The sequence below is a fragment of the Psammomys obesus genome, unplaced genomic scaffold (genome assembly GCF_907164565.1).
Source record: "Psammomys obesus unplaced genomic scaffold, mPsaObe1.curated_primary_1811, whole genome shotgun sequence".
NCBI classification, from domain to species: Eukaryota; Metazoa; Chordata; class Mammalia; order Rodentia; family Muridae; genus Psammomys; species Psammomys obesus.
The window spans coordinates 1837471-1851234 of NW_026596166.1; the positions used below are offsets into that span (position 1 = coordinate 1837471).

The 13764-nt window shown below is 41.2% G+C and overlaps 1 protein-coding gene across 1 annotated transcript in view; it reads right to left on the minus strand.

Moving 5' to 3' along the window:
* Rad51b (RAD51 paralog B) overlaps nucleotides 1-13764 on the minus strand; it is a 397421-nt gene that overhangs the window by 339100 nt on the left and 44557 nt on the right. The window contains exon 9 of the mRNA XM_055595504.1: nucleotides 314-353. Within this exon, the coding sequence (XP_055451479.1) occupies nucleotides 314-353 (40 nt within the window). The remainder of the gene's footprint in view (nucleotides 1-313; nucleotides 354-13764) is intronic.

Below are 13764 nucleotides of genomic sequence, written 5' to 3' on the forward strand. Positions count from 1 at the left end.
GAAAGCTTGCACACCTGAGGACCTGAGTTTAAATCCATACCTTGTGTACCATGCACTACAGCACACACACCACTCACACCACACACTGTACACACGCATACCTTATTCTCCCCAAACACACACCACCTACACCACACACCACATACATACCACATACAAGAGCCCACGCACCACACACATACACCACACGTACAATCCCACATACACCGCACACACCACATATATCACATAAACACCACAGACACCATAAACTACAGCACACACTATACACACACGTCACACGTACATCCCATACACGTCACACATACACCACAGCACACCACACACATGCGTCACATGCTCCCCAAACACGACTCACACCACAGCATAAACACTGCAAACACACGCCACACGCCACAATCAACCACATACCCACCACACGGACCGCACACATGTCTCACAAACACAACGGAAAGGTAAAAAGAAAAGGTGTTGCTGAGAAGATCAGAGTTTGCAAAGCATGTCACTCGGCTGTTAGCATACGTAGTTGTAAATGTTGCATACGTTTAAATATTTTACGTGTGTGTGTGTGTGTGTGTGTGTGTGTGTGTGTGTGTGTGTGTGGTTTAGGCATGTGTACCACAGCACACACGTGGGGATCACAGGACACTTTCATAAGCTGGTTCTCTCCTTCCACTGTGTAGGTTCCAGGGATCCAATCAGATCGTTGGGTTTAAAGGCAAGTCCTGCTGTGCCATCTCGCCGGGCCATGTTGTGCCTAAACAGAGAATTCCGCTAGCACTGCAGTCATCTATGCAATGTTATTACTCTTTCAGTGATAGGATTTTTATTGAGCAATTACATGCTTTAATAAGATCTTATCGGATTTCCTAACGTAATTATAAAATGCCTTTAAATGTGAGCTATTTAGCACATGCATTAAAAACTGAGAACAGGAAATTTTTACATAATATATGGTAAACAGAGTTCAAACTGGCTTATCGTTTAATTGATTAGAAAAGAGTATATTTAGGGGGAGATAACTTGGAGCTGGTGCAGTTATTTGCAGTTAAGCAAAGTACAGAACAGCTATATTCTATAAGAGTCCTCTTACAGGAAATAGTCAGGAAAGACAATTTTCTAGAGACTGGGGGGCTGGGAGTGAGGATGGAGAATGACTACCAAAGGGTGCCGAGGGGGTCCTGTCAGAGTGGGGCAGCATTCTAAAACAAGGGGTAGTGTTTTCATAAAGGTGAGTGCTCCGGTATGTGAACTCTGTCTCAACAACATTTTAAAAAGAGCATCTGCAGTATACTGACTTTATAAGAAATAAGAGAAAACAGGATCTAGCCTGGCTTTGGCTTGAAGCAGAAATGTGGAAAAGATGACCCTGGAACTTATGTAAGGGACGGGCAGGCTGGACATGACAGGCAGGTGAGCGGAACTAAGAGGAGGGAGGCGCATGGTGCCTAACTGTATCCCGCTGTGCAATTCTGACTTCTATGTTATATTAAAATGAATACATACATGAAGGCGGGATGGCAATCCTAACATGGGGTGCTGGTTGCACTGCATTTCAACTGTGTGATGGTCACTCTGGGAGAAGGCAACCCAAGCAACTTTTGAACCATAGTCTTTGAAATATATTTCCTCAGGGCAAAAGTATGTGTGTTAGCTCCGAGCAAATTGCCAAGTCTAAACAGTAGAGTCTTCCCCCCACCCCTACCCCCGAGGATTAACTTAGCAAACCTGAAACTATTTTCTGTGTAGTCTAAAACTGAAAATCTAAGTAAATACACTTTGAGCACTGGAGCATGTGTGTCTTCGTCTCAGAGAAGGTAGCTACGGGCATGAGAAAGGGAAGGACAGCACGAGGCATGGGACACCAGATCAGAACTGGACATGTCAGCATGAGGCCATGGCTATATAGAAAGAAGAGGGAACAGGTAAAGATGCAGACATAAAGTTGCAAGCGCAGACACAGAACACCCCCACCTTCCCTTCTGACTAAGAGGACCCAGAATCAACGAGCCCACCTACAGATTTGGGGTCCTGAACATCACCGTCTCCTAAAAGGAACAAGAGCTGGCTCTAAAACTAGAGTTAAAAAAATAAAAAATAAACAGTTAAAAATAAAATATTTATTTCACTTATGTGAAAGCAAATTGTTTTTAAATTTAAGCATCTTTTTTAAATTTGGGGATCTCTACTTATACATGAGGTGCCTGGGAATGGAACCCAGTTCTAAATATGAAATCCACTTACTTCATTTGCAACGGTAGCTGGGAGATAATTTTATACAATATTCCCAGTGTGGCCTTTTTAATGTGAGCCTCCACGACATGAGGTGTGACGAGTGTTTGATACGGCCAGCAAAGGGGGCTTGGTCACAGCTTGTAGACTCAAACACTGACAAGTGACTGGGCCATGAGAACCCGAACACAGTAGAATAAAGGAACAAGCACTGGTTCTAGGGCTAGAACTGGAAAACTGCAAGCATCTTCTTCTTCCAGAAAACTTTTAAGCACAAGAGAAACTATATGACACTAAGATATAGGATCCACTCGGAAGCTGGCAGGGCCAACGTAGAAGAGGCGGGTCCTGGAGGCCTGTCTGAGGGGCTATATCTTGCCCCACCCCTCCCTCAGCTGTTTTGTGGTGAGCACAAGTGAACAGTTCTGCCCCCACAAACCTTCCCACCACCTTCGCTGCCTGAAACAGCGAGCTGACCTGATCTGAAACTCCTGGAACTATAAGCCAGAAACTCTATTTAGAGTTTCTCAAGAGTTTGTCATGGTGATGAGAAAGCTAATTTACACCGAGTCCCAAGTGTTTTGAATTTTAGAACATTTTGTGTTGTGGTATTAGAGATGATCAAGCTGTAAGTGATTTGGATGAGGAGTGTCACTGGCTGCTAAAGCACATCCAGAACTTGAGTTACAGACACTCACACAGCCTTAGTATGTCTCCTAATGAAATACCACTGATGCCAAAGAGGAAGTGATAGCAAGTGCCACTTCCTAACCGACGCCATCCCAGTTAATAGCATCAGAAGGACAAATCAAGACTGTGTGCCTGTTGCTACACACCGAAAGGAACACATGCCAATAACATACCTGACTTATGAACAAATGCAAGCTCTGGGACATGATACTATTTAAGATTCATGTTTAGGTAAAGAGGCCATATGCATATCAGAGTAGGACTGGGATGTGTATCACAGAAAACCTCGCATTCAACACTCATCTGTGGATGGTTTTCCCCAAAATCCCTACCTTTTTTTAGCATTTGAAAACTGATGGGTCTGAAAATATTCATAGGTCTTCCAAATTTATTAGCTGGAGTTTTTTTTTACAAATTTCCATGAAACATTGTAAGTTTCCCAGTTAATATTATAACTTGGGTGGATGATTGAGTTGTTACTTGAATTTGTAGTCTTTCAGTAACTAATGGGGGGGGGGGGGTTGGTTTGGTTTGGTTTGGTTTGGTTTTGGTTTGGTTTTTTGGTGGCTTCTAACAAGATGATCAGTTTTGTAATTGTTGGTTTGAGACTAAATCTTCCTGATCTTAGGAGAAAAGAGTCAATCAATGAGTTTAAAATTCAGTTTCGGTCATAATGAATCTGAAGTGACTTTGAGAGAACCAAGAAGACATACCTCAGGTAGGTTCAGAAATTTCAATGAGACCCTAAAGAAGCAAACCAACAGAAATATAATTCTTTTTCATGAGAAATCCTAACCATTGGATAGGAGAGCTTTTCAGCATAAATAAGATGGCGAAAATAGCAAATTCATCACTCCTCTGGTCTACCTGTGCCTAGTTTTGGTTTTTCTATCCTTCTATTTACAATTGCCAATTAGGATGCAGCAGACAGCTATCCCTACCCTCAGTTCTTCAGTGAACTTGACAAGAAGCATCCTGACTTCCCCTCCTGTGTGCCAGAGGTCAAAGGTAGGTCAGGATAAAAATACCACAGAATGAAATTAATTTTATAAGCTAGGGTATAATAGAAGGTCAAGACAGGAAGGGGGATATAAAAAGAACTGAAGAAAGAAAGATTGCAAGGCGATTGGGGGGGAAATGACAAGGTTAGACTGTTTGTGAGAAAAGCAGTATCAGCCAGACATTGTGGTAAACGTGATCCTAGCATTCAGAAGTCTGAGACAGGAGAATCACAAGTCTGACACCTTCTCAAAAAGCCAAAACAAAGTACTCTGCACACTATTCGAGGAGAAAGTTAAACACTAACCCAGCTACAAACCCTTCTACTGACAATGGTCACTTGCCTCTCAGATATGCTGGCACAATAGTGGTACAAAGCTTGTGGGAGTAACAAACCAACATCTGACAGGGCTTAAGGCACACTCCATGAGATGGACCCATCCCCAACACTGCTTGGATGACTAAAAACCTAAGACTAGACAGGCCAGGGACCTAGAGGAAATCCAAATACTACTGTTGTGCTAAAAGAACATAATAAAATGACTTTCTGCTAACCTCACAGATCAGACCTTGCTCAGCATCCTCAGAGAACTTCCTCCTTCTACAGAGGAGAACAAAACCAGAGACCTACAATGGAACAATGTACCAAGAGACCTTGGAACACTCAGTCAGAAATGGGATGTCTCCATCAAATCCCTCACCTCAGGGCTCGGTGAACTCTATGGAAGAGGAGGGAGAAAGAGTGCAAGAGCCAGAGGGGATGGAGGACAGCAAGGAAGCAAGGCCTTCTAAGTACAAATTTTTCTCAGCTAAAATAATACATGAATGAACAAATGCATTACTTAATGAGTACTCAGATGAATATTATAAAGGGTATATTTAGACCAATATAAGACACAATTTGCTGACTAGAGAGATGGCTCAGCAGTTAAGAGCACTGGCTGCAGAAGACCTGGATTGGATTCATGGTGGCCCACAACTGTCCAGTTCCAGGAAATCTGACTCCTCCTCAGGTACCAGATACACTCATGGTACACATATATAAGCACATGCAGACAAAATATCCACATGCATAAAATAAAAATAAGTAAATCTTTAAAAAAGACAAGTTTGGAGAGAGTGTATTAGGACCACTTTACAGATGGCCTTAAAAGCAACGTGAAAGTTGGAACTTCAGTTGATAAGCACTGAAAATTGTCTTCACCCACTAAGACTGCTTTATACTTGACAAAATTACTAAGATTCCCAAGGAACTTTCAGACATATGAACTACATACTGGTATTTACCATATTTGAAATAAAGTGAATTCTAATTAAGTGCTTATATACTTTTTTAACGACAAGGTCTTATATATCCCAACCTTGTTCTAGACATCCTGTACATCTTCAGACGTCCTTGAATTTCAGATCCCCTTGTCTCCACCTCCCAAGAGAATTATAGGTATGTGTGCTAAGCCCAGCCTGAGATGTTTATTATTTACATTATAATTAATTATTTATTTTTATGATTCTATTTAAACCTCACTGGATATGAACATATATAATGCAAAACAGTTTAATTTTATTAATGTCTATGTGTGTTTATCTGTGTCTGTGTATGAACATGTGCATCCTTGGAGGTCAGAAGATAGCAGATTCCTGGAGCTGGAGTTACAGGATCACCTGACATTGGTGCTGGACACTGAACTCAGGTCCTCTGGAACAGGACGCAACACTCAACCAACACTCAACCACTGAGCCATTTTTTCAGGCCACAAAACACATTTTTAAAAGAAATGTCTGCAGATCGCAACAGAAAACAACTATGCTCTCATGTTTATGTCTGCAGTCTATCACACTGTCTTGCTTTGGCTGGTGTCTCCGAAGATAAGCTGGCTTTACCTACACAGTAAGGAAAAGTGTTTTAATGGCTTTTACGTATAACTGCAGAAATGTTCACTTGAAAATATACTAACCCTCAACAAGTATTAATTTTCAAAACACAGCTGCCATACAAACTCTGCATAGAAATGACCTTCCTCTGTTCTACTGTTTTTAAGTCTGTTGTTCTACCCTGTGTTCCATAAAGTTCTTTACCCGTTTTAGAATCCACACAGCAATCATGTGAAAGACTAGTTATGCAAATCTTCCTAATGTTCCCATGTCCTTTATTATCAGTGTCACCAGATATGTTTTTCAATGTGAGTTTTCCAAATCATCACTTTCGTTTCAAAATTTAAATTTTATTATTAGCAATGACAATTTCATTTGGTTCTTTGTGTTGGGGGGTTCTCTAAACATCAAAATCTAAATAACCAGATTCTTTGCAGGCTTTTTTTTTCCATATAAAAGTAGCATTTTAAGAAAGAAAAAAAAAGCAGTAATATACAACTCAAAAAAGAGCAAAGGTGTCCTTCAAGAACGTTAGAATGCCTCCCTGCCTTGCAGACCCCCGAGGAGCTAAATGAGCTGGGGAAGTGTAGTTCTAGGTTCCTGACTAGGATATTGTGTTATTTCATCTTCCCAGCTTCACTTTTCTCTAAAATGAACAGAGGAGCTTCATTTTCACAGCCTCTATCATAAAGCCCAGCACACAGTAAAGGTAGCATATTACAAGAATAAAAATCACTCAATGTAGTCACATATTCTTCAAAAGCATTATCTTCAGAGCTAAGACCTTAATGAATTCTTCCTGCAAAACACAACACAGACACAGCCTGCCATGTATTAACCACAGCATAATGACCTACTCTGTGACTACGTCCCCACACACTACCTACTACTCTCGAAATCTTTATACAGGTAATAAAACTTTTAAATACATTTTGCTTTTTGAAATGTGGCCTCCATGTAAAGAGCTGAAGGAAAACTAAAAACAATTCCTAGGTTGCAGGTAGACTTAATTTGTCCCTGCTGTTACTAGACAAAGACACAGCAGGAACTGAAACTCTGTAACTGAGATGTACAAGTCAGCAGTTTCTCCAGTAACCAGAGTCGGTCCCTGGAGATTTATGATTCTAGAAGTGCCGTTCAGAACCCTGTCTAGCCAAAAGAGGAACAGCGCTGAGAGACAATGGAAAGAAGTAATCCTGAAGGAGGTAAAATGTGACAACTGCAAGCTGACTTGCAACCAGCAAAGCCATGCTCACAAGCCTGACTTGCCAAAAACAACATGAACGCCCTTTTGACCACAGTTGTGAGGACTATAGTTTTATGTTTCAACTGAAAATAGCTATTAAAAATTTTAAAGCTATATATCACTCAGAGTGTGATGAAAGTACGTTTGTACAATGATCCAATAAGTGATGTTTCCATTACAGTAAGAAGCAGAGACCTCACCTGCTTCTATACGGCATGCATGGGAAGGGTGGCGCCTCCTCAGTGGAAGAAGGTAGAGAATGTTAAAGAGGATGTGTGATGACTGGGTTTTTGTTTACTTGTTTGTTTGTTTCCTTTTTTGAGATAAAGTCTCTCTAGTAGCCCTAGCTGTCCTGGAACTTGCGATGTAGACCAGGCCAGTCGTGAACTCAGAGATCTGCCCGCTTCTGCCTCCAAGTGCTGGAATTGAAGGTGTGTGCCACTGTGCCCAGCTATGTTTTAACTGTCCACTTTCCACAACCTAGAGTGATCTGAGAGCCTCAACTGAGGAACTGTCTGAATCAGGTTGGCCAGTGGCATGTCTACGGTGGATTGTCCTGACTGGTAATTGCTAAAGGAGGACCCAGCCTGAATGTGGGCAGCACCATTTCATAGGCTGGCCTTGAACTGCATAAGAGTGAAGAAAGCCAGCCAAGCACAGGCAAGCCAGCGGGCAGCGAGGATATGTGTATTCCCTTTGCTCTGACTATGGATGTGCTGTGACTAGCTGCCCGAGTTCCTTGCCTTGGCTTCCCTCCAGTGACAGATTATGACCTAGACTGCAAGCCAAGTAAACCCTCTCCTCCCTTGTGTTGCTTTTGGTCAGAGTATTTTAATCACAGCAACAGAAATGAAACTAGAACAGGATGTCTCCAGCTGCAAGTAAATAAAACCCAAAGCTGAGGGGACTTAAGCAATGCCTCTGAAGCTTTTAAGTACATGGAATCATCTAGAAACTCTAATTTAGTAGGACAAAGGGAGGACCTGAAGTTTCAAGAGGCTCACAGGGGATGCTTCTGCAAGTCTATGGACCACAGTTTCAGTCTCAAGAACCTAAACCACAAGAAAATACACAGGTTAATAAATACAGGGGCTGGGAAGTAGTCGAGGGCACTTACTCCTCCATCAGTGGGCCAGAATTCAGATCCCAGTACCCACATGAGGCAGCTCACAAAGGCCTGTAATTCTGTTTCTAAGGGATCCAAAGTCCCCTTCAGGCTCCTATGGGCATTTGTATGCACATGTGTACATACACGCACACACACACACACACACACACACACAGATTAAAATAAATAAACCTTCTAAACTTCCTTTAAAAACTGTAAATGCAAAGTCAGAAATGAGACTCCATTAATGTCATCAAGGACTTAGTAGTCACATAACCTTGGACATGTTCTGGCAACGACAAATAGTGTCCAACAGATCTCGCTCAAGAACAAGAATATTCCTGGAAGCTTAAAAGATTTTCAGGCATCCCAGAATTAGATCATCTGCTCACGCATGAACTGCTGACTGGTAAAAGTGCAGAGGTGATCTTTGGACAAACCAGCCCAATGTGAGGATGGAATCAGCTTTCCAGCTGCAGGTTGGACAGAGAGAAAGGTCAAGAGAGGAACAGGTCACCATGAGAAAGGAACAGATGCTTCACAGGCTAGAAACAGACTAGAGGTTGCTTCGCCTCCCTTCCCTCTTCTAGCAATGTTACGTTTTGTTCTGAACTCACTGCTTCGTCTTTCCCTACTTTAGAAATCCATTTTATTAGAGCACCTTTAAAATGTTTACTGAATTCTCTAAGAAGGCTTTCACTCCGTCCTCTATTCAAACTCATCTACAGAATGCTGGAACTGCATCTTTTTTTATTTATTTTTAATTCTTTATTAACTACACTTTATTCACTTTGTATCTCCCCAGTGGTTCCCTCCCTCCTCCTGTCCCAATCCCTCTCTTCCTCCACCCTCCATGCATGCCCCTCCCCAAGTCCACTGATAGGGGAGGTCTTTTACTTCCTTCTGATCCTAGTCAATTAGGTCTCATCAGGAGTGCCTGCATTGTCTTCTTCTGTGGCCTGGTAATGCTGTGTCCCCCTCAGGGGGAGGCAATTAAAGAGCAGGCCAATTAGTTCATGTCAGAGACAGTCCCTGTTCCTATTACAATGGAACCCACTTGGATACTGAACTGCCATGGGCTACATCTGGACAGGGGTCTTAGGTTATTTCCATGCATAGTCCTTGGTTAAAGTATCAGTCTCAGGAAAGATCCCTGTGCTCAGATTTTTTGGTTCTGTTGCTCTTCTTGTGAAGTTCCTGTCCTCTCCAGATCTTACTGTTTCCCACTTCTTTCCTAAGATTCCCTGCACTCTGCCCAAAGGTTGCCCATAAGTCTCAGCATCTGCATTGATAGTCTGCAGGGCAGAGCCTTTCAGAGGTCCTCTGTGTCAGGCTCCTGACTTGTTCCCTCTTTTCTCCTTCTTCTGATGTCCATCCTCTTTGCCTTTCTGGATAGGAATTGAGCTTTTTAGCAAGCATCCTCCCTCTTGATTAGTTTCTTTAGGTGTACAGATTTTAGTAGGTTTATCCTATATTATATGTCTATATGAGTGAGTATATACGGTGTGCATCTTTCTGCTTCTGGGACAGCTCACTCAGGATGATCTTTTCCAGATCCCACCATTTACCTGCAAATTTCATGATTTCCTTGTTTTTTATTGCTGAGTAATTGGAACTGCATCTTAAGTGACAGATGCTTGATTACCACCTAAGTGAGTCCCTGGGATTGATTAACAGCATTGCAAATCATACTAAACATACAGTATAACTGTTTAAATAATTTCAAAATACTTTGTCAATACAAAATGTTAAAGAAGGCTGCATCAGTAGGCGCAGCTACTTAGGAAGCTTACTTCAAAATGTTTAAAATTATAACACAATGAAGATAACAATAACAGCAAGATTATAGTTACATAACAATAAAGCAAGAAATAAATGCCTGCTTTAGAAGTACAATAAAATGATCAGTAATATGTGACGTGGTTTTCATTCTATTGATCTTCCCACAGAGGCAAAAGGTTCTCTGAACATTGACGCTATGGCATGGTAGTTGTGGTTCAGTGAGGCTGCCTATTGTCAGACACAGTGCACCTGCATATGACTCCAGCACAGGGGAAGCACAAAAAAGAGGAACTCAAGATCAAGGCTGTAGCAAACCACACAGTGGGTAAGGTCAACCTAATCTACATGACATTATCCTGTTTCAAAAGGCAAGTGGGAATGCAGCTCAGAGATACAACACTTGTCGAGCATAAACAAGAGTTCAGTTCCCAGCACCACAAAATAAACAAAGCTGGTTTCACAATTCATTTTCCTTTAATAATAACATGGAGAGCATCCTATAGAGAAAATCATCTAAACGACACTTTAGGCACATAATATGTCTGTCTAGCTTGCATAAAGTCCGGGATTCGGTCTCTAGTACTGCATAAGCCGGGCGACAGAGCATCCTGTAACCTAAAACTCAAGAAGTAGAGACAGGGAGATGAAAAGAGGAAAAAAACTAAGGAACACTGCTCCAGCACACAGACATTCGGGAGCGTAAAAAAGCCCTGTGTTCACTCACACAACTTGAAGGCAAACATCCCAGTCATAATTAGCTCCTGACGAGCAGTTAGTAACTACCACATAAAGGAGGGCAAGCAGTTTGCAGAGTGGACTCACCTGAGGAGTTAGCACTACCATGGGAAAGGAGGGATTCCTATTTCAAAGAATGATACACAATACACACGACTGTATTAAGACTTTGTTCAAATGTGGGCCTATGCTTTTCAACCTTAATGTAACTGGTAACTAGTCCAAATCACTGCAAAAGACATCAATCTAATGAGATGTAAAAATTTGAAGATTATCAACCTCGACCATAAAAGCTGAAAAGCAAGCAATGCCAAAGAGCTTAGCAGGCCATTAGCTCTCTAAATTGTTTTTAACATAAGATTCATTTGCCATCGCCTTCTTGCAACATGATACTTCTTTAAGGATCATTAAAGCAGTACCTGAAACTTTGGGGAAGCATCCGGCAACTGCTGTTGCTGAAAGTGTTATCACACAGTGTCTTTAACGTCAGTTACACTCATAGTCATAAAAGTACAATGTCTACTATGGATATCTGGACCTACAATTTCAAAGTGAACCAAAGGATGGAAGGTTTGAGGAGAAAATAATTCCCTAAATATCATACTTATTGGTTGACCTGGGGTTTTACAAAGAAAGTACTTCTAAGCACAGACCTTAAACCAATACATGCCAAACTGATAATGGAGAAACCATATTATGCAAATGACTCTTTAAATGCAATGTGTGAATGGTTAAATATACATCAGCCCCATTTTTACTGCACACACAACATTCCAAGGAATGAATGCAATGCGTTTATTCAGCCTCTGCTGACAGACACTTCCATACCTTTTAAGTATGTATTCCCAAAACTCCAAAGGCATCCTCACTCCTTACAAATGAGGAATATGGTACAGAGAGTCCATTTTTACAGCCTAGAGAAAACTGTGCCAAGCTGCTCTCCAGAAGGACTGGTGAGAAGCCACATACTCTCTGGCAGTCCCCATCTCTCACCATAACGGACACTAGATATTATCACTCTCTTCGGTCCCCAACCCCTTCACTTGTTCCTCTAGTTGGCGTTCTTGACCCCTCAGAGCTGGGTTACTGGAGGAAACTCCTGTTTCTCCAGTTCTGTATTCTCCAGCCTATTTTCTGCGGCAGCGACATTCAAACCCCTTAGCTTCTGCATTCTATATCCTTCAAAACTTACTGAGGATTCTACGGAGCTTTAGTGTCTGTATCTACCAATATTTACCAGGTTAAAGTTAACATTAAAGTACCTCAAAATACAGGCAGTGTGTTTTGAACAGGACTCCAATAATTCTGGAAATTATAGCAGGACTTGACCATTAGGACTGCATTGAATTAAAAGGCTCCTTCAGAAGAAAAGAAACAACGGAGTGAAGAGAGAGCTTACGCAAATTAAGAAAAATCCTAGCCTGCTATTCATCAAACAAGAGATTAAGACCCACAAAATATTAAAAAAAAAAACCCTCAGAAATTAAAACATCAAGAACAAATAATTCAATAAATGGGACAGGACAACTAAACAAGCGCCTTCAAAAAAAAATGTTCAAAAATTTAGACACCAGAAAAAGGCAAATCAAAACTATAATGAAATTCCATCCCACCCCAACCAGAATTGGCTATCAGCAAGAAAACAAGGAACAACAAAGACTGATAATACAAGATGAATGTTTGGTGCTTGGCTGGCTTTCCTCTTCAGTCTGGGACCTCAGCCATGGAAAGGAGTCATCTGTGTTTAGTTAGGGTGGGTCTTCCCACCTCAGCTTACTCGAGAGACTTCCACAGATCTGCCCAGTGATTTGTCTCCTACATCCTACCAACAGTCATTAACCATCAAGGAGCTTGTTTCAGCACGAAATGTCCTCAGTTGTGGATGCTCTAAAGATGCCAAGTTGTGAAGGAGAATATTTGGGCTACATTTTTCTAAAAACGTTCAAATCCTGAAAGGTGTGTCTTTAAAACAGTACACAGAACAGATTTGCGTGTGTCTCCAAAGGGCGACATGCTGGACATTGAGTCCTCACCCAGGACATTGTAGTGGGTCCAGAAGGCCCTCAGCAGCCGCTTGTGCCATGCTTTTGGACTTCTCCGCCTCCTGAAGCACAAGCTGAATAAATTCTTATTCATTAGAAATTACTTAGTTTGTGGCATTCAGTTATAGCAACAGAAAATGCACTGAGACAGAAGGTTTTATCATCTAGAGTGGTCATTTTTCAGAATTTCTCTAAAACAGTGTTGGTATGGTTGAAAACTCAAATGTACTTTGGATCCGTAGTATATAGACTAATATCAACCAACTCCAGAGTTAAAAAAGTTCTCAAAATAATGACTGGAAATCTTACCAATCCCAAGCTTACACAAGCATTTGCCAGACCTTTACAGAGATAAACAATGGTTCAGGCTAATTAACAATTGCAGAGTACTCTATAAACATGAATGCTAAATATTTATTTTTAAATAACCACACTAAGTTGTCACTAGATGGCAATCTTACTCACTCTTAGTAGGAGAACCTCATTACAGCCCTTAAAAATAACACTAGCCCCAACTACTTCTGACCATTCACAACTATTACTTACAAGTTATTTAAAATATATATATATAAATACTAGTCATAAAATACTTCACAACTAAATAAAATTCATTAAGTACACTTTCTAAGTTTAGAGAATAAAGCTGAAAACAGCCCGTTCTAATCTATTACTATTAAAAAAGAATATCTGACACAGATTATCTTTTTAAAGAAAAGAAATTGTACCAAGAATGATGGTTCATGACTCTAATCCCAAAATTCAGTAGGCAGGGGCAGGAAGACTGCCACAAACCTGGCCTATATAGTGAGTTCTAGGCCAGCCAGGGCTACACAGTGATACCCTGCCTCAAAAAGAAGGAAGGAAAGAAGGAAGGAGGGAGGGAAGGAAGGAAGGGATGGAAGGAGGGAGAGAGAGAGAGAGAGAGAGAGAGAGAGAGAGAGAGAGAGAGAAAGGAAGGAAGGAAGGAAGGAAGGAAGAAAGGAAGAAGAAAAGAAAGAAAGAAAGAAAGAAAGAAAGAAAGAAAGAAAGAAAGAAAGAAAGAAAGAAAGAAAGAAAGA